At 46.2% G+C, this 21,310-nt stretch overlaps 2 protein-coding genes across 6 annotated transcripts in view; one reads left to right on the top strand and one right to left on the bottom strand.

The window, feature by feature from the left end:
* The first annotated feature begins 105 nt into the window (after nt 1-105).
* ATXN1L (ataxin 1-like) lies at nt 106-11,020 on the top strand. Its single transcript, XM_008581025.1, has 3 exons — nt 106-236; nt 2,159-2,220; nt 3,435-11,020. Exon 3 carries the CDS (start codon nt 3,552-3,554, stop codon nt 5,646-5,648), a length of 2,097 nt encoding a protein of 698 aa, XP_008579247.1. The 5' UTR covers nt 106-236; nt 2,159-2,220; nt 3,435-3,551; the 3' UTR covers nt 5,649-11,020.
* Nucleotides 11,021-12,907: 1,887 nt separating this feature from the next.
* The window catches only part of ZNF821 (zinc finger protein 821), an 18,193-nt gene continuing 9,790 nt past the window's right edge, over nt 12,908-21,310 (bottom strand). For 3 of the 5 annotated variants that reach the window (XM_008581020.1, XM_008581022.1, XM_008581021.1), the window contains 5 exons: nt 19,449-19,593; nt 16,723-16,861; nt 15,934-16,038; nt 14,709-14,875; nt 12,908-13,882 (listed from right to left, as the gene is read on the bottom strand). In XM_008581020.1, the coding sequence (XP_008579242.1) occupies nt 13,228-13,882; nt 14,709-14,875; nt 15,934-16,038; nt 16,723-16,861; nt 19,449-19,593 (1,211 nt within the window). In that variant the 3' untranslated portion in view covers nt 12,908-13,227. Of the gene's footprint in view, nt 13,883-14,708; nt 14,876-15,933; nt 16,039-16,722; nt 16,869-19,448; nt 19,594-21,310 lie in introns of all 5 variants that reach the window. The other 2 variants (XM_008581024.1, XM_008581023.1) reach the window with 1 other exon arrangement.

Below are 21,310 nucleotides of genomic sequence, written 5' to 3'. Positions count from 1 at the left end.
CCCCCCCCCCCCCCCCCCCCCCCCCCCCGGTAGTCCTAGGCATCGATGGTCTGTCCGGGCCGTGACGCAATCTTTCCGCGCCGGGGGCGGGATGAGCTTGACGCCATCTCCGGGCGCCCGCCTTGGGGGGGGCCGCTGGGTGTGGGGCGGCTCCGGGGCCGGGGATGGCGGCGGCCGCGGTTGCGGCGGCTCCGGGACGAGTGGGAGGATCCCGGAGAGCGCTGTGAGATGGGCCGGTGAGTGTCGCCGGGAGTGGTGGCTGCCGGACCGGCCTTACGGAGGCCAGGCAGGCCTGGGCTTGGAGCTCCGGAGGAAGTGGCCCCCAGGAGCCCGATGCCCCGTCGGGCCGGGGCCTGAGCACCACGGACAGAGAGAGCAAAAGAGTCCGCGCCTAGATCCCCGCGCGCTTCTCTCCGGCCGGGTCCGGAAGGCGGCCTCAGGGCCTGGCGCTCCCGCGGCTGTGTCCCCGCGGGCCAGGGTGTCCAAGTCCCCCAGGCTGAAAGGGACCCCAAGCAAGGTAGCGTCGCTTGCGGGGCCTCTCCCCTACCCCCTTAGTGAAGGGTCGACCCTCCTCTCTCTAAACGCAGAATTCCCAATTTCGGGCCCTACCCTTGTTGGAACAAGGATAGCGGGATCACGGGAAGTCATAAACCCTAGTCTTCCAAGCTTCTCCCTTTCTGTCGGGCGCACCTCTAAGCCCTCTGCAAATTGAGGTCTCCGGCTGTGTTCAGCCTCTTGATTCTGACTCAAGCGTAATGAGGACCTTCGTTCGGGCTCCTGTCAGCAGCTCTTCGGAACGGCCCGTTATCTCATTTGCGGTCAGAAGCTGCGTCTTCCCCTTGAGAAATCCTCATTGAGCTTCTCCAGGGACCGAGGGTTCACATTCCAAAATGTGTTTTGCGTTGTGGGAACCTGGCGAACAGGCTTGGCGCTTTGTTGTCCTTCCCGCAGACCTTTTGCCTCTTTCAGGCCTTTTATTATCCTGTGTTTGCTAACCCCTTAGTGACCTAGAGGCAGGTTTACTTTAATGTTTTAGTTGCATCTGAGATTGAAGATGTGACCCCAGTTTCTGTTGGGAATGAAGGAGAAAACAGCTTTTCTGTTACTGATACTGCTGGCGGAGTAGGGATGTGTGACTAGTGCCCTTTGTATAATTTGTATTTGTAGATAAGGAATTTGTCTTTCTACCTTGTTTTTCTATCGTTTCACCTTTCGTGTACACACGCACTTTGCCAATCTTGAGATAAACGCTGCCTTTCAGTTGTGACTGAGGTTTGCAGTGTTCTGTAGGACTTGGACAGGACAGTCAGTAGTTTCTCAGAGTACCCATCAATACTACTTTCTCTGTTTCAGAGGTTGAGGCTCCATTCTTTAGTGTTTGATGATTCTGGCAAGTGTAGATTCAGATATTGATAGTTTAGTGTAACTTAGTGATAGTTTTGTTTCCCCATTGTTAGTTACATGAGGACCAAGGCAATGTTTTCAGTTTCTGTCATACCTGATTCAGTACTTGGTATAAAGTTTTCACTCAGAAAATTTTACACATATACACACTGGAGCTGTTTTTTTTTTTTTTTTTTACCCTGGAAACCTATTAATAAGTCTTCCCTTTAGTGACACCCCCTTGAGTGACTCTCCCTTGACCTCTTTTTCTGCCCCAGAAACGTAAATGATTGTTCTTTTTCCTCTAGTGCCGATTTGCTCATTTAAATAACCTCCACATCTGTGTTTTCATAGGCCCTGTATAAAGGTGAAATACATGAAGTTGATTTTTCCTGCCTGTCATTGTTCACATGGGAACAATGCTAACTATTCCATTTTTATTTGTGCGTTTAACTGAAATTTGGATTGGAAGTAAATTTAACCTTTGGGAAATGGAAACGGGTAGAGAATGAAGAATATGATGTTAAGGATAAACAATGAAATTTGATATATGGAAATTTTTTTCCAGGGATGTCTTCTTACAAATTAGAGCTTAGGAGATGGCTTTTTCTCTGTTCAACTGCCTGGATAAATGTGCTGTTACCTCTGGAGAAGAGGACGAGGCAAGGACTTGTTGTGGAATGTCTTTGTGGCTTTGGAATTACCTTTCATGATGACCCTGGGGAGGGTCAGAGGTCAGGCTCCTGCTTACTCCATTTCTACTTCTGTTTTCTAGGCTCCCAAGCCAGCCGGGAGGACACTTACTACAGCTGCTCAGAAGCACCAGTGGAAGCTCAGGTAATACAGGCACTTTGGATTCCTTGTTGCAGAAACACTCCTAGGATGCAACAGTGGAAAAAACAGAACAGAATGTTGTTTCATAGAAAGCTCTGGAGCCTAATTGGAAGAAATAGGTGACAAAGTTCATATACATTGCAGTGTTCAGACCAAAAAGATGCTTTTTGACAATGAACAAAAGCATTTGTGAAAGGTGACAATGACAGAAAGGGGAGCAAGAACTTTCTTACGAATTATACAGACCTAAGATAGAAATAAACAGGTATGTTTAGAGTAGTGGACCCAGGATTTTATGAAGTAGTGCCTAGAGTGTATTCTACAATGGAAAAAGAGCCATTGGCAAAAAAAGGAAAAAAAAAAAAAAAGAGGGAATGAATGAAGAAGTCAAATTGAAGGTTGTCAATGAGAAGAGAAGACGACTTGCCAGACTAGGGAACAGGAAGTCTCTGTGAGGTCAGAAGAGTTTTGTTGTTCTTTGGGGAAGAGAAGAAAGAAATAAGTTGTAGAGCAAGATGGTATAATCATTCTCCCTATAGGGCCCAAGTTGGGATGTAGTGGGGTGAAGAAGATGCTAGTTTTCATAATATGTTTAGGGAGAAAGTTAAAAAAAAAAAAAAAAGGCTACAAGCAGACTGCAGGACTTACTGACACCTGGGTCCTTGACCTCAAGGTGATACGAGGCAAAGGAGGATGAGAGTTTAGCCAGCTTGGGGTGGGAGGGATGGTAGTAGGTGCGATCATAACCCAAATTAGGCTGAAGAAAGGAAGCAAGGATGAGGTCATACATTCAGGGAAAGAAGAGAGCACATTAGTCTTTGGTAGCTAAAGGGGAAACTTAGGAAAAAGAGCCAGTGGCAAAGACCACGTATTCAAAGCCTATTTAAGGTAGAAGGCTGAGAAGAGTGTAGGTGCTCATGAGAAGCATAGCTAATGGTGAAGCTGTTGGTTTCTCTGAGGTCATGGAGCCCACAGCTAACTTATGCATCATTGAGTACAAGAGTCCTTGTAACTCTTTGTGCTTTGTGGTTTTCCTGACTGTTTCTCTCTCCCTAGGCTCAATAAGTGAGAGGTAGCCTCCTTGTCTGCCCCTTTCTCATACCTCCTTTTTCTTTGTAGTTCCCTTTGTTACGTCTTCCTCCACGGTTCTTGCTATTTCCTTTGACTTGATTCATTCCTAGGTTACTTTTCTTTGCCTCTGGTTTGTTCCCTAGCAGATGTGGGCGCCTCAGCCAGCAGCAGAGAGGGGTGCAGGGAAGCCACAGAGAAGCCCCTTCTGATGCCCCAAGGAGCAAGCCGACCCCTTCCTGGCTCCAGGAACACCACAAAGCAATATGAAACCTGTTCATGAGAGGAGTCAGGAATGCCTTCCACCAAAGAAACGAGACCTCCCCGTGACCAGCGAGGATATGGGGAGAACTACCAGCTGCTCCACTAACCACACACCCTCCAGTGATGCTTCTGAATGGTCCCGAGGGGTTGTGGTGGCAGGGCAGAGCCAGGCAGGAGCCAGAGTCAGCCTGGGGGGTGATGGAGCTGAGGCCATCACTGGTCTGACAGTGGATCAATATGGCATGTTGTATAAGGTGGCTGTGCCACCTGCTACTTTCTCACCAACTGGTCTCCCATCCGTGGTGAACATGAGCCCCTTGCCCCCCACATTTAATGTAGCGTCTTCACTGATTCAGCATCCAGGAATCCACTATCCCCCGATCCACTATGCTCAGCTCCCGTCCACCTCACTGCAGTTTATAGGGTCTCCTTATAGCCTTCCCTATGCTTTGCCACCTAATTTCCTACCGAGTCCCCTCCTTTCTCCTTCTACCAACCTCACCACGTCTCACCTTCCACACTTTGTGCCATATGCCTCACTCCTGGCAGAAGGAGCCACTCCTCCCCCTCAGGCTTCATCCCCAGTCCACTCATTTAACAAAGCCCCCTCTGCCACCTCCCCACCTGGGCAATTGCCACATCACTCGAATACTCAGCCATTGGACCTTGCTCCAGGCCGGATGCCCATTTATTATCATATGTCCAGGTTACCGGCTGGGTATACCTTGCATGAAAACCCTCCAGCAGGCACTAGCCCAGTTCTTACCCCTCAGGAGGGCCAGTCTGCTCTGGAAGCAGCTGCTGCCAATGGAGGACAGAGACAGCGAGAGCGAAATTTAGTAAGACGGGAAAGTGAAGCCCTTGACTCCCCCAACAGCAAGGGAGAAGGCCAGGGACTGGTGCCAGTGGTAGAATGTGTGGTGGATGGACAGTTGTTTTCAGGTTCTCAGACTCCACGGGTAGAGGTGGTGGCGCCAGCACACCGAGGGACCCCAGACACCGACCTTGAAGTTCAGCGGGTGGTTGGCGCTTTAGCTTCTCAGGACTATCGTGTGGTGGCAGCTCAGAGGAAAGATGAACCCAGTCCCCTCAACCTGTCCCATCATACCCCTGACCATCAGAGTGAGGGGCGAGGGTCGGCCAGGAACCCGGCAGAGCTGGCAGAGAAAAATCAGGCCCGTGGGTTCTACCTACAGTCTCATCAGGAATTGGTGAAACACAGACATTTACCCAAAGCAATGGTTGTAGCCAACGGCAACCTGGTGCCCTCTGGAACTGACCCAAGCCTGCTCTCTATGGGCTCGGAGATCCTGGTGGCATCAAGTCTGGACTTGCCGGCCAGAGCCACCTTCCCAGACAAGGAGCCAACGCCACCCCCCATTACCTCCTCCCACTTGCCCTCCCATTTCATGAAAGGCGCCATCATCCAGCTGGCTACGGGGGAGCTAAAGCGGGTGGAGGACCTCCAGACCCAGGATTTTGTGCGTAGTGCCGAAGTAAGCGGAGGACTGAAGATTGACTCTAGCACAGTCGTAGACATTCAGGAGAGCCAGTGGCCTGGATTTGTCATGCTGCATTTCGTGGTTGGTGAGCAGCAGAGCAAAGTGAGCATCGAGGTGCCCCCCGAGCATCCCTTCTTTGTATATGGCCAGGGTTGGTCCTCCTGCAGCCCTGGACGGACTGCACAACTCTTCTCTCTGCCCTGCCATCGGCTACAGGTTGGAGATGTCTGCATCTCTATCAGTTTACAGAGCTTGAACAGTAATTCAGTTTCTCAGGCCAGCTGTGCTCCCCCAGGCCAGCAGGGTTTCCCCCGAGAAAGGCCTGAGAGGACAGTCTTGGGATCCAGAGAAATATGTGACAGTGAGGGGAAGAGCCAGCTGGCAGGAGAGGGCTCCCGTGTGATAGAGACCTCCCAGCCTGAGCCTGGTGCCCAGGCCTGCTGGCCAACCCCGAGCTTCCAAAGATACAGCATGCAAGGAGAGGAGGCCCGGGCTGCATTGCTTCGTCAGGAGGCCCGGGCTGCATCGCTTCATGCCTCTTTCATTCCACAGGAGGTAAAGCTGTCCATCGAAGGACGTTCCAATGCGGGAAAATGAACCTCTTTGCTAGACCAGGACTGGGGCTTTACTCCAGAGCTGAGCCTCGCTGAGAGCAGGCAGAGGATTTGCACATGCTGAGCAGGGAATGGCTCTCTTGGCAGTGAGATTTGGGGATAAAGGGGAGGTGTGAAGGCAGCCTCCTGAGGCAGGATCTGTTGCTCATTACCCCATGGCATCCTTTCAGGACAGCCCCAGAGGGTGCTGTGATGGGGAGCAGCTGGCCTGGGGCAAGGAAGGAAGGGGGTGCACACAAGATAAGAAACATTCCAAAATCAGGGCCTCCCTGTCCTTTCCTCCCTATCCCTAGCTCCTGTAAGGGAAAGCCCAGGCTTTGGGAGCAAGTGATGGAGGGAGGGAGCAAAGAAAGAGCCAAAAATGATGATCCACAGCTTATAGTAGCAGTTAAACTGTCTGAAGTTCTTTTTCTTTCTTTTTTGTGGTGGGAGGGCAGGAGGCCCCACAGTTGGAAATAAGAGGGTTCCCACCCAGAACCCTTCTTGTGAGAGATGTGCACTTTAAAGGGTGATTTTGTTACAGATGTCTGTGGCTGGGTTTATGGGGGAGGAGCACTCATCTACAGGACTCTGCTTGATCCTCTGCTTCATACCTTTCCCATTTCTTCTCACCATTCCTCCTACAAGGCTTTTTAGCAGCTTGGGGGCCAGGAGAGAGAGAGAAACCCCTCCATGGATCAGAGTGAAGTACTGCCTTGCTGGGGACCCAGTTGGGGGACTTTGGGAGAAAGACCAGATAGCCAGGCTGACTGGGCTGTAGGCAGGGCTTCTGGAAATGTAGCCAACCTAACAAAGCTCCTCCTTCTCAGCATGCCAGGCCCACTTTGAAATTTCACTAACTGTCTAGTTGGTAATGGGGACTTTTGAAAGAACCAGTGGACCCTTTTCCCAGGGACCTCCACCCCTCCTTTGTCTATGTTGTGCTTAAGTGCCTGCCCTGCCCCCGCCCTTGTGCTGCCCTAACCTCCCTGCATGGTGTCTTGTCCTGGGCCTCATTTGTGGCTGTACTGCCTTTCCTCTTCTGCAAAATTGCTTTTGTCCACTCTGACCAAGACCTCTAGTTGGTGTGTAGGGGTCTCTTATTTTCCCTTCAGCTATAATCTCTGTTTTTAAAAACTCAAGATCATGTCCCTCCTCTTCCACTGCCAAACAGCTTGGTGGAGAAACAAGAAGGGAACTATGCCCTAGGCTGTCCCCTCACCGCCAGCTTTAAGATAGTCTTAATAATATTTCAATATCTGAAGTAGATTTTATTTTGAGGTGGTGTGTTCCTCCACAGAGAGTATTCTTAATCTTAATTACATTTGCCCCTCTCCACTGCCCTCCCCCACCATGTCTTAAGCTCACGTTTTCTTCACAACTTTTTGCATCAGCCTGGACTGTAGGATTCCAATGGGTATTGGGAATTAGGCTCCCCCACCAGCTTTCAGGTGGGAGGGGAGATATTTTTTGTTTGTTTTCTGGGAGTCTTTTATTAGACTCTCGAAGGCAACTCAGGGTATTGTCCACCGAGCTCTCCAGTTAGGCTTCTCCCAGGATATGATCCTGGCATTTCGTTTGCAGATGTACTGGGACTGAATGAGTCCTGGCCTGTCATCAGTAGTCCCAAACCTCTGAGGTCTGATCTCTTCTCTGTCAAAGACTTTAGGCAATTCTTGTGACCTCTGGTTCTTTCACTTCCTCCCCAGCTGCCAAATGGGGATAAATAATCTTACCTACCTCCTGGGGGGAGGGGAAGTTCTGAGAATGGAGTCATTCTTAGTGTTCAGGTGCTAAAGGTTGTTCTCCTGGGGGAACAGAGTGACTACAACTGGCTTGTTTGCTACAAGCCCTACACTCCACTGTTTCATTCCTTGAGAACAGTTACCTGGTCAGTCAGCTTTTGGAGGTCATCCAAAGGAAGCTATTGACCACACCACGAGTACATCAGTCTCTGGTTCATGTTAGAACCAGACACCAACCTTGTATTGCGTTTGGGATCGTACCCTTTCCTTTCTCTGTCCCCCATCCTCTCTGAATGCTGCTTTTTCTGGCTTGTGTCCTACAGTGGGGGCCTGTGGGGTTGAGTCCGGAAGTATCCCCTCACATGAGAACCTTGGGAGAAGGCCTCATCTCTGGCTGTTCCATGAGCAGCTCATTCCTTGGGATTATTGTTTGCACAGGTTTCTCACAAGAGTCTTTCTTCATAGGAAGGCTCATGACCTGAATATAGTGACATGCACACACTAGATGCTCAAGAAACATCCACCAAGGACACCAACAGAGCTTCCTCCTTGTGGGAGCAAACCTTTATCTAACCAGATACGGGCCAAGTAGATTAAGTCAAATCACCCTCCACTCACGCTAGTTGTGATTTCCCAGGCTGGTAACTTTTGCTGAATCCTGGGAAGAAATTCTTGGGGTTCTTGGCAAGTTGGGCCCTAACCTTTCTGCTGCTGTTCCTCTTTTGTCTCTTGCTGGTGAAACAATACCAGCAGCTCCCCTAATATTGTGCCATGCATGTGTAAAATATTAGTACTTGATTTTGCTGAGCTGTAAAAGTATCTTTCATAAAGTATGGTCCACCAGGAAAAGAAGCTCTGCACTCTAAATCTTAGAGCTGTGGCATTCCCCTTGCCTTTTCCCTCTGGTTCAGTCTTTTTTCCAGGCATGAGAAATAAGAATAACCTGTGGTGTATCCATTGTTCTTTATAGGAATTTCCTAAGTTTGCAGGAAACATGAGAGCAGTTTTTAGAGAATAAACATTTTAGTGGGAAGTCGTCAGCTTTTGGGGATTAGGCAGTTGACAAAGCTAGAGCCAATCCCTTTTCAGTGGTAGGACATTCCCAGATCGTAGGGATAGAAAGGAGGACTACTAACTCTGGCACTGTACAGACATGCCTATACCAATTTGGGAGAAGGGGAACCGGTAAAGGATGGGTAATAACCTAAGTCTTGGATCATCATTCTTATCAAGATTAGTGTTCCCAAGGGGAAGGGCCCCAGCAGATCTGTACTGACTCTTATATACTCTTGGTCCCAGTCGGTTGTAACACCAAGGGCTTTGCTCTGTGCTGCTTTGCCACTGCTGCTGTCTGCTCACTGTCCTGCCTGCTGCCCTCTATAGCTCTCTATCCTTCCATGTCTTTGACCATGTAGATTAAATCCAGGCATTCTGCCCATTCTTACCTGTGTTCTGCCAGTGTTATTTTATAGCAAAGTCATGTTGAATAGGAATGGTATGAAATGCTGCTGGTGGGCTGGTGAATCCAAAGGGATATGGCTCCAGGACTGTCAGGAGCCCTTTGGCTCCAAATGTCTGATTGTCTTGAGGGAGAAACAAGCAAGTCCTCTTAGTGGGTATTTTCTGTTGTACTAACTTCTTTCCTTTGTGGTATCTTGTATCATGTTTTAGAAATTAAATGAGGGGGAGCCATGTTAGGGCCTATGCCAGCATCCCAGCAGGGTTCATCTAGCTACGGTTACAAGGATTCTGGGGTTGGGAAAGGGTTTGAAGTTTGTCTGAAATAGCTCCTCAAGTGGGGGTTAGTTTTATTTTTACCAGTGGGCATCTTAGGCAATTTAGGGAGAAGCACAGGTTGGTGATGTGATTTAAACCCACAGCGTGCAGGCATATTGAAGAGCTGGATGATTACTCTGGAGATGAAGGGTGAACATGGGTTGACTAGGAAAGGACCTGGGTCCATTGGAGTAAAGATAACCTTATTAATTGAATTGGCCATGGGAGATTAAGTCACAGTCCTATAAGCAAAGTAAATAGGATAGAGGCCAAGTTTTATGGAGACATTTTGGCCTCCTAGGGCTATGTTTACCAAACCATGTTGAAGCTACAGTACTTTCCAGATTGCAAGAAATGTACACTACAATTGAAGAACTGAATCATACTAGATTGGATGTTGGTCAGGAACCTTTGCTGGGAAGCCTTCACCCTCCAGCTTTCCTGGGGTAGGGAAGGTCTCCCACATTATGCAATAATAAAATAAACATCTGGGTCTTTGCAACTGTCAGTTGCTCTTTTCAACTCTAGGATCCATCCTTGGACCAGAAGCCTGGTCGTGGCCTAGGATGACACTGGTCCTCAAGATGCTAGAGTTGACTGCACGCTCTCCTTACCTGCAGACTATGCACAGTGCCTGGGGCGGAAGGAGGAGAGGTGGTGTGGTTTGCCCTGTTGAGCCTCCCCAGCAGGAACAGTAGTAATAAATGCACTTTTCACACTAAAGTTTTCTTTATTAGTTCTATTAAGCCTACATCCTCCCCCAGTAGATTGCAAACTCAAAGTCTGTGTGATCCCAAAGCCATTTCACTGCAAATGCCCTGCAGTGAAGATGGCCTCAAATTGGGTTTCTGTCTGCAGTGTGTGTGGCAGTAACCCATGTGCCTTTACCTATTGTCAAATTTGCAAGCATTCACTTCTGTCTTTGACTGTAATGGGGACTGAGGTTCTTCAGAGAGAAAGAGAGCGTGAGAGAGCTGATAACACAGTGGTTTTACACCCACCCCCTGGACAGGGAGTTTGCACGTAATTGTGAGTTGTGAGTGGTTAGTATGTTGCTGGTATTGCTGAAGGCAGGGTGGATCCCTCACTTGCTTGATACTCATATTCAAGAGAATCTAGATTGTGCTGGGGAAGAGACTGACTGTACTTATGGCTAACTTAAAGTATTGAAATAAGGCTGTCCCCTACAAACTTCCTAGTCACACAGGATCCCTATAGCCAAAACAGTATATGTTCCAGCTGCAGAGAGTAGACTGCTCTCAGCTTGCACAGCACCTTAGGGGAGGGAAGAATATAAGGATAGGGAATGGGGTGGAGAATGAAGGATGGGAATATTGTCATCCAGGTGGCTTTAGGGTCCTTAGGAGTAGAGAAGAAGGACGGCACTGGGGAGGTCTGGATGGATCTGATTTGTGTAGGAGTTCCCTGTAGATAAATTACTGATCCCCCAACTACTATCCCCAGTATGTAATGGCTGAATTAATATGTAATCAACTGCATTGTATCTAAAGCCTTAGAACTAGTCAGGTGCTCCCCCCACCCAAACCAATTCTTACCCTCTAATCCTACCTGATCTTTAACAAAGCATTAATAATTCTAAGGATAATCTCTATTTTGTTGTGCTTTTTTGTAACTGTTTTAAATAAATCAATTTGTACTGTATATTTGTACTTTTGTGAGATCCTTTTTGCTGTTTTACCATTTTAAGTCTCTGTACTTGGCTACACACAGATTGTATTTTTATTGTTAATGCTCTTCTTATGGATACCTGCATTTAACTTGTGGACTATGTAAACACAATATATATCAATATCTATATATCTATATATCTATCTATATAAACTACTAGCTTTTCCTTTTGGTGTTTGCGCCTTCTTCCTATCCCAGCTTTAGATGGTGGCCATTGGGTGGGGGAGAGAAACCCTTTGTGGGAGCACTTGTAATGGAACACAAACAGTACCCATCTCCGTGTGGTGAGCACAGGGCAGAAGGCGTGAGCTAGATCTGAAGCATGGTCTGCACAGTTTGTTTCAGAGACCTGGAAGTCTGCCTTTAGACTTAGACAATAGTGGAATCAATCACAGGATCTAGAGGTATCCTCACTGCTGGCCTTTTCCCCAATTCTTTACTCAGGAATACTGCCACAATTGCTGGAATAAATTAGCCCCAATCATAGCTACCACTTCTAACTTAGAAAACTTGCCAATATGGGCCGGCCCGGTGGCTCACTCGGGAGAGTGTGGTGCTGATAACACCAAGGCCCCGGGTTCGGATCCCATATAGGGATGGCCGGTTCGCTCACTGGCTGAGCGTGGTGCTGACAACACCAAGCCAAGGGTTAAGATCCCCTTACCGGTCATCTTTAAAAAAAAAAAAAAAAGAAAACTTGCCAATAGTAAGTGGTCAAATACTCAGGTATATAATAGTGACTTAGATACATTTATTGAACACTTACTATGTGCCACAAACTATCCTAAGTGATATATACACACAATCATTTGTTACTAGTATTAGTATTTCCATTTTGTGGAAACCAAGACTTGCCCAAAGTTATACAGCTAGTAAGTGGCAGGGCAGTTTTGAATCCCGGCATCTAACTCTTGAGTTTGTATTAACTCAGTTTGTTGTGAAAATTGAGATAATCCATGCAAGGTGCTCAGAATAATCTTTGGCACATAGTGAGTGCTCAACCATTTTGAAGCTTCCCAACTAGGTCTTCAGTATGGAGCTCTGTGAGAGAAAGGCATTTGGATCAGTTGAATACTTATTTTCTTTTAAATGTATTTTTCAGAACAAATATTTCAGCCTGCCTGGTAGAAATTAACACTAGTGTGGTGGAGGTCAGTTGACACTTAAATAGCCCTGGACCTATGGAGGTCAGAGAGGAGTCCGAGTTTTCCTGTTAGGATATTGGAAGAGGTTCACATTCCTGGCATAGTTATTTTTCTGGTTACAATTTAACTAGAAGACTTCCTTCTGGACCTTAAGATCTATAATTACCTAAACTGTACACAACCTTTGGTGCAGGCTAAGGAAAGTTCTGTGCTTGTTCTGTACCATCACAGAAAATTTTTAGAAATGACCTCACCTCTTATTTCCTCCTTGGTCTGGCAGCCATACAAACTGCCAGAGTAGTCATTTTGCTCTAGTCTTTGCCACTATTGACTTGGGCTCTCCTATCACCTTAATTCTGAATTTTCCTCACTGGATTTTATTATCCTACCTTGGCTCTGGGGAATAAATGAAAAGATGGATTAACTCTCCTCTCAGACATGAGTTCCCTCATGCTATGGACCTTAATATTGCAGCCATTTCTATGAACATACTCCTAGATGCAGCTGACTGCTGCTGGGATAGAATTTTAAATGTTTGACAAACTGAATTTTGCTGGGAAAAATAGTCTGCACCTAGTTTAAAGTACTGCATAGTCTTTAGAAAATGCCAGTTATGAGGAAAAATTTGGAAAAGGTAAGCTAGGTTTAAATAGCCCTTGAAATCGTTGATATCTTCATTATGGTTGTGGGAATGGATCCTATTAAAGTCAGCATGGGTTCTTCAATGTCATAGTTATTCATCAACTTGTAAAGGCCCAAATAAGGGACCTCTGGACAGCCAGAGTTGAGGAGCACCCTTCCTCAGATAAGGGCAAACCACCAGAAGTCACTGCCTGAAAACTTTCACGCAGGTCTCTCCTACATCACTTTGTTAGAATGAGATGGAGAGAAAAGCAGGAAAGCGCCAATAAAGATAAAATTAATTTATTTGCCCTCACAACTTCATGGGCCACACTGGGGCCCCACAGTCCTATAAGAACGGCCTGCAGCAGTGGGCTGGGGAGTCCAGTTCTCTGGAATGCCTGCTGCCATCTCCAGAGCTGCCTTGAGCTGGGTCCCCCGACCCCCATCATCCTGCTCCCACATGCAAGGGGTGCACAGGTCCACCTGCAACAAACCTGGGCCTGCCTATGGCAGCAAAGACGGGACCTTGTGGATGGCTGGAGCACTGATCCGTGGGCTTGGGTGGGTGGGTGGGTGGGTAGGAGGGCAGGCAGGAGGGTATGATTCAGTGCAGAGTGCTGCTGTTCTGCTCTTCAAAGGCCATCTTGCCCAGAAGTTGGCTGTCCAACTCTACCCCACTCACAGGTAGCTGGAAAAAGTTCATTTCAGCTGCTAAGGCTGCCATGGCAGAAGGGTCCTGGCCAAACTGAGCTCGCAACATCATGTCCATTTTCTCCAGCCGCCTCTTGAGCCGTTTGGCCTCTCGCTCTCGGATGAGCCGGGCCTGCCGCTTCTCTGGGGTTTCATTGGCCCGCTTCAGCCTCATGGCCTCGCGATCCCGCTGCAGTCGGCGCGCCCGCTGCTCGTCTGTCTCCTGCATGCGCTGCAGGCGCTTGGCTTCGCGGTCCCTCATGCGTCTCACCTCCCGTTCCTCAGGGGTCTCATTGTCCCGCCGGCTCTTCTTGGCTGTGCGCTCTCGTTCCAGCCTCTGAAGCCGTACCTCCAAAGGCTCATTCTGTCGACGGAGGGCCCACTTGCGCACGCTGGGGGTCTGGGCTTCCAGGAGCTTACGGTAGGCAGCACAGTTGTTGCACACAAGCAGAATTCCAGCAGGGTACACCGGAGGACTAAAGGCAGTGTCCTTCCCCTCAGCATTGGAGGGGCCCTCACTGTGGGCTGGGGCTAGGGATTCCATATTAAGTACTTCAGGAAGTTTCTCACTGGAAAGCAAAAATTTTGGTTGGTTACTGTTTCCTTCTAGCAAGGCTCAGCTATCCAGCCCTGACTTACTCCTCTCCTACCAGGCCAGTTGCCCCAGGTTCACCACTAGGGGTCAGTTTGAGAGCTTGGGAGACTGCTTCTACATCTCGGAATCCCTTCCTCCATTGGGCTAGGGTGGCTATCAAGTCTTAAAGCCCACCTGGAGTTAGAGAATGAGCCAACTGCTACAGCAACCCACCAGAAATCAGACAAACCCTTACAATGTGAAGTTTTCATTCAAGCTAGAATGATGGTGTTTAGTAAGAGCTGTGTAGGGGCAGTCCTACCATGGGAAAGAAGGGTCCTGGTCGTGAAGACTTCCTTCTGGCATGGTGCAATTCACTGACTCACCTGCTTCTCCCCTGGCAGTACTTGCTATGCAAAGGCAGACTCTGCATTGTATACTACGCAAATGGGACAAAGACACAATGTTCACATAGTTTCAGTCTTCCTAGGACACTAGTGGATACTATATCCTAACACCAGTGTCCTCTCAGCACCCTGAAACTTCTTTCTCCATGCTTTATCATAAGTGTTCTTGGACTTCCCTACATCTCTTTCTAGTTGAAAATATTACTCTGATAGGGAAAGAAATGGGAATTAATTTCCCTCTGGAGATATCTAATGGAATGGGCATATTTTCTAGCCTCATTACTTGTATTTCCCAATGGTCATGAATCAGTTGCCTTTGTGTTGCCTATCTTTAGCCTTTGTTTTGACTTCGGAAAGCAGAACCCACAATCAGTAATTTGCTCCGAGCACAACAGCATTAGGTGCCCGGCTAACCTGTTAAAAGTGGCATGGCTGGTGAAACGGGCTCCACACACAGCACAGTTAGACCGCTGGTCCTCCGAATGGATTAGGAGGTGGCGACCCAAGGACCCTGGGGAGCTAAGGGCCCGGCCACACACAGGACACATGTAGCTCTTGGCGCTCACCACTGCTGCAGTGTGCTGTAAAACAGAGCCTTAATATGTCAATCTTGCCCTATCTCTAGGACAGTCTGCACCCACTTAGAAACTATTTCCTGCGAAATATCCTCTTTCCTTAGTCTCAGAACAAGGGACTTGCAACTATTCTATTTAGCCCCTGGAAAAATCAGTCTCTATTTAGTGGGCCTTTAGAAGGAGGGCCTGGCCATTCAGACCATCACTCAGATTTCATTAGTTTAAGTTCTGACTACACTCTGGGACACATGGCTGGCCTGAGGAGCAGTGGGGTGCCAGAGCCCTCTCCAGAGTCTGAGAGGAGTTCATGCTTGGGATCATGCTTCCCGTCTCCCTGGCTCACATTGTGTAGGTACAAGTGCATGTTAAGGGAGCCATGAAAGCCAAATCTAGAGGCTGGCTGGGAATACTGCTATGCAACGGTATTTATGTCCTACCCTTTCTCCATCTTTTTAAGACAGTCTTCCAAAGAAATACCCCTCATGAACTATCTTTATGGTACAACCCAGGCTGCCAAGTGTGCTGCTGCCTTGTCAATTTATTGCCCTGCCATTGAATCAGAATAAAAAGAACACAGAAGTATGTTATTATGATCCCCTCATTTACACTAACTTTCACTGGTATTTAAGAAACATTTATGTTAACTAATTTTTTTCTTTAGAACAAAGCTGTCTTTTTTTTTTTTTTGCAGTTGGCCAGTACAGGGATTGAACCCTGGACCTTGGTGTTATCAGTGCCACGCTCTAACCAATGGAGCTAACGGGCTAGCCCACCCTCGTTATTAATAGATGCTAGTTTCTCTTTCACTATTTAAAATATGCATTAAATAATAGAAAAAAATATGATACTTAATTTTCACAGTGTTTTTGCCTAAGAACAAGAACGTATTTACCCAACATATCCCCCTTATTCTCTAAAATGCTCTGAGGATTGGATCAGAGTCTTAATGGAAGCAACAACCCAAGATTCCTTCAGGAGCCAGAGACAAAGGCCAAAGCAGGATCTGGGCTACAAACTAGCTGCCAGTGTTCCTGTTCCAGAGCACACAGCTCCCTGCGCCATACCTGGTATACGTGAGCGATCAGCTGCTCCCGACTTCCACAGTCTAGCTGGCAGAGGGGACACTGGCAGAGTTCAAGCAAAGGGTCAGAATTCAAATTCTCTGTGACCTGCAATTCAACAAATAGGCAACTCATTAAGTCTCTACAGTAGTCTTTTCCCTGCCCTCACCTCTTGTAACAAGGAATCATGTTAAAAGGAGCACAATCTGATATCAACGTTACTCTTAGCTTCCTGTTGTGGGCAAAGGAAAAGGTAATCACTGAAGGGGAATTAAATTTGCTTCCATCTTCATTTTCTCCAAGGCTTCCTGCCATGAGGATGCAGGTTTGCCCCAGAGAGAGCTATCTATTTTTTTTCCCCCTAAGGTAAACTCTGCAGAGAAAGGATTAGCTTCTCTCCTGCCACGATCCTAGCAGGAATCCTCAGGAAACAATTTAGTGAGAAAGTGACACCTCAGGTAACACTTCGACTGAAATTTGCATGCATGTTCAAGAGTACACCTCAGGAAGTAAGCTTCTTATTTTGCAAAGGTGGCTATTCTGTCTGGAAAGAAGTGGGGCACTTTAGGAAGGAGAGCTGTCCATGGTTGCAGTAATATGTGGGTGGAAAAGGAAAGCTGGGTGTGATGAGGACTGTGTGTCTGAGGTGTGGGTTCCAAAACTATGAAGGAAGAGGCTTCATGTGAAGGCCCAGAAGACTGTCAGAGGCAAGACTGTTACATATGGGTGAGAAGCATTAGGGCAGAGTGGAAGGGCATGGTGTTCCCAGACCAGGAGCCATTTGTCACTTGCCTCATGCTCTACCACTTCGTTCCCACCAACAGGCTGCTCTGCATTTTCTAACTCTTTTTCCACTTTGACCACCCCTCCATCTTCCTCTGATGTGTGGGAAGAGACTTCATCTTGTGTGGTCTCCTCTTCATCACCCTCACTGTCACCTGGAACACACAAACTGGTCACTTGTTCTGATTTTTGTATGAATACATCCTGAGCTGCTATCCACCCTAGTGTCTGCAGCTATAATGGAAAACATTTTCTGATCTTCCATAGTATAGTTTGTATCAGTGCTCATTTGGGTACAAATCGTGTTAAATGGAAACCAGCTATTGATGTTATTTATCATGCCATGTACACACTTAAGAGAAAATCTAAGGCAAAACTGCACTGGAAAATGGTTATTGTGCCCTCTACCTTATCAAAAAAATAATCCCTCTTAAACAGTTCTGAAATATCTCACTCTTCAAATCACACTTCACACCGAACTCTTTCCCACAACACACCACCTCTGATTTACATTTCTCACTGATATTATTACCTCCTTCTTTCCATAACTCCTCTGCACAATTTCTCCATTCTGTTCTGAGCCCCACTAATCTATTCACTCCCAACAAACCCAAGTGCACTTACAAAACACCAGAGTTTTTCTTCCCTCTTATCAGTAAAGGAGGCAGTAGTAAATTAGTTAAAAATGATAACACTTTATAGGGAAAGGGTGGTTCACGATAGTGGAGAAATTAGCACAGCAACCAAGCCTCAGGTAGTTTGTAGTGGTATCTAATTCACTCTCTTCTTACTCTACTACTAATGCAGCATTCTAAGCTAAATAAGTTCCATTGTTTCTGTTGCTTCTTTGGATTATCTGATGGACAACTGAATACATTAAGTGGAAGGAATGGGCCATTCATTGCTTTAGGATGAAATATAATTTCTTGTGACTAAAGTGTGAATTGTTTGTTTTCATTTGGGAGGCAGGATGTGGCTCTGGGGAGGTCAGCCTATGGCTAGGGAATTTGAAAGACTGATGATTTTTTTTCTCTATTACTTATAAAATAGAAAAAAAAAAGGTTTAACCCTCTCTCCTCTCCCTTAACAAAGGGAGTTCTTTCTGAAAGGAACAAAAAGTGCTAGTACCTTGAAGATCACAAGAGGAAGTCAAGCCTAGGGAAGCTGTCAGACTCCAGCCCTATTCTAACCCCACCTAGATCCTGGACTCCTGGGCCTGATGTAAGCAAGAGAGAAAAACAGGGTAGAGTCTCCCAGGCTCTCTGCATCTGCAGTGAGACTCAGTTTCCTACCTAACAGTACTGCTTATCTTCTCTGTACTATCCCTTGCATAACTTCTTAATCTACCAGTATCTGGGCAACACCAGTTGTTACATTTCCTTTCTTACTCAGCAAAACTGGTTACATTCCCTTTCTTCATGAGAAAGTCTAACCAGGTCATCTGCTAGTAGTTACATATATCTGTATTAGATACTCCAGTCAATTGGTGGACTGGATTTGGGTCCTGGAAAGATCTATGGTATGTATGCCTTACTCCCCAGCCCAAAGTTTCCTTTGTTTGAATCCATCTCAATAACAAAGAAGTGGCACAGATTAGATCATACCATGTTTTCTCACCACGTTCTTATTTGGAATACCTGTAAATGTGGTCTAAGACAATGTTGTACCATATACATTTTTGTGATCTATCAATAATCCAAATATATCTCTTTACTAGAAATATTAAAAAAAAAAAAAAGGTGTGCTGTCTACAGGGATGTTGCATCTTTTCCTGAATGGAAACCTATTAGACATTTGTAGATGTTCCTATTCCTACCCGTACTCAAGAAACTGGTGGCTCCCATAGGTTTTCTGGAAAGTTGGGGGTTAATTTTTCTGTACCTGAGCAATTAGTTGCTAAATTATTTTTTGTTTCCATTGTTGGTTAATTATTAGTTTGGATGGAAACTAATTAATTAGTTTGGGTGGAAACAAGTTTCTAGAAGGTTACAGAACTCACGCACTCCGTTCTCTCCCATGCCTCAAATGTGGAGAAAAATCAGAAATGTCACTACTGTGAATTGACACTAATGATAACCAATATCAAGTGGGTGAGATCAAGAAAGTGTGCAAATCTTCCTAGGAAATAACACATCCAAAATGTGTTTGTTCAGACAGGTCATGGAATAGACAATCCATGAGATTCAACCTGTAACAGCCACTGTCTTTGCCACCTCTTCACCACTTAAGGCACTACTTAAGGCACTGGTGTGGGAAGCCTTTGACTTCAGCATTTTATATGCTGCATAGTCTCGTTACTATATCATTAAGCAAATCTTCTTGTGTAACATTAAAACTGGGCCCTCAAACAAGAATTCATTAATGCTGCCCTTACATTTTATTAATTATGAATAAATAGATCCTAGGAGACAGGGCTTTTTTTCTTTTCATTTGACCTAACTCAGAGGCTGCTTGAGCACTAATTAATTATTCCTATATCCCTGCCTATCACAACCATCACAAACCTATCTGTGTATGGCACTGTGCCAAGAACTATAGTACATGAATTAAAAAAAAAATAATGCTAAGCCTGTCCTCTCTTTCTGGACAAGCATATGCCCACACACCTTAGAACACCTTTGGAGATACTGAGGATCCACATATCTCCTTTTTAATGTCTTCCTCCCAACCCCCATGCACAATCCCCAGAGCACACACACTCTGATAATTCTTCTCCCATTGCCCTGAGTCATTACCAGAAGGTGCAGAACTCACTGCTACTGGAGTCCTGATCTCTTAGTTGTTGGATAGCTTGTCGCTGACTGCCAAGGTCTCCAGGAAAATCAGTTTTCATCATCGCCTGGCGGGCTTGCTCTTCTAGCCCAGCAAATACTTGATCCCCTGGTGGTCACAAGGAAAAACAGTCAGGCCACCAACTGGGCAGCACATCCCCAGGCAAGCTGGTTGGAAGGTCAGACCATTCAAAGGTAGGAGACAGGCAGGTACCCCTGTGGTGGGGTCATTCACCTCCAAGTCAGCTTGCTGCCTCCAACAACTTCTGGGTGCAGCTGCTTTTCCTGGGCAGTAAGGAAGATGCTCTAGAAAGCATTGCTTGCTTCTCTTAAATCCTCCTAGTCTTGACTCCTTTCAAAAGGTGATCAATTGCTACTTCACAAATTTAACTACAGAATCTCAATTCCATTTACTAACTTCCATCAGGATTGGGGAGATACAGGCACGGAGAGACAAAGTGGTGGGATGAAGATAGGGCAACAAATCTGAGCAAAATCTCTGTACTCTAATGTACTAACATTATGGTCCTAACTCAGTGTCTATCTCTAACTACTAACAAGTATTTCACATAATCCTAAACAACAATCTGTCCAATCCCATCTTTCATCTACCATCCTTCGAAGACATGCTATGGACATTCTTCCTTGACTTTCTTTCTAATGTCTATCAGAATCAACCATGAGAAAATCAACAATTGGTTGAATAATGGACTAAAAAGAGAACAGATATTATTACCTCCTTCTCTCCATAACTCATTTATGAACTCATTTCTGCTGAGGAAAATCCTTCCTGAAATACACCGACTAATTTACAACAAATAATACTCATCTAGTCTCCTTGGTCCAATGTAGTCTTTTTTTAAATGTAGCATCCCAAAGCCCTGGACCCAACAAGATTTTTAATTTATTTCTGATGAACTCTGTGTGGGATCTATAAAGTTATTGAAGAGTTAACATTTAATTGCTCTTTTATTTCCAGGAGACCAGGCATAGGAGAAAAGAGAGTTGGGTTTCTCAAGGTTTCCATTATCTCAGTCAGAGTGGAAACTATAGTTCCCACTCCCCAGCCAGCAAGATAGAGTAATAAAAAGCTCTAGTAAAATGTCTGACAATAGACCAGGCCTTTCCTTATTGAAGAGAGAAAGGAAAGTAAACAGGCCCAGGTTCCAAGAAAGGATACAATGATGTGGGAGGAACAAACTGGTGAGTTGACCTGCATTACTAGTCCGTAGGCAGTGAAAGAACTGATGTGGAGTAGGTTTCATGTGACTGACTTGGTCATTCGTTCAGCAAATATTCATTGAGCACCTACTATATGCTAAGTACTAAACACTAACAATAGTTACTATTTGCCACTTGCTAGTTCCAGGCTCTATGTTAGGTGCTTTATCTATAGTTGTTACCTCACTTTAATTCTCGGCAAAATTCTATGTGGTAGGTATTACTACCTATATTTTACTGAGGAGAAAACTAAAGTCTGTGGTGGAATGAAGTATTCAAACCCAGGTCTGCCCAGCTCTAATGCCTATATATATACATTTTTAAAAAATGATGACTGGTAAGGGGATCTTAACCCTTGACTTGGTGTTGTAAGCACCACACTCTCCCAAGTGAGCTAACTGGCCATCCCTATATAGGGATCCGAACCCATGGCCTTCGTGTTATCCACCACACTCTCCCAAGTGAGCTAACTGGCCATCCCTATATAGGGATCCGAACCCATGGCCTTCGTGTTATCAGCACTGCACTCTCCCAAGTGAGCCATGCGCTGGCCCAGCTAATGTCTCTCTCTCTCTCTTCGCGATCCTAACACCAGTGTCCTCTCA

Source organism: Galeopterus variegatus, unplaced genomic scaffold, assembly GCF_000696425.1.
Source record: "Galeopterus variegatus unplaced genomic scaffold, G_variegatus-3.0.2 Scaffold2236, whole genome shotgun sequence".
Classification (NCBI taxonomy): Eukaryota; Metazoa; Chordata; class Mammalia; order Dermoptera; family Cynocephalidae; genus Galeopterus; species Galeopterus variegatus.
Note: the sequence above shows the minus strand (reverse complement) of the source record. Positions and strands in the feature narration are given on the sequence as shown.

Coding starts and splice junctions, on each gene's coding strand:
- ATXN1L (XM_008581025.1), top strand. CDS start 3,552: ATGAAACCTGTTCATGAGAGGAGTCAGGAATGCCTTCCACCAAAGAAA.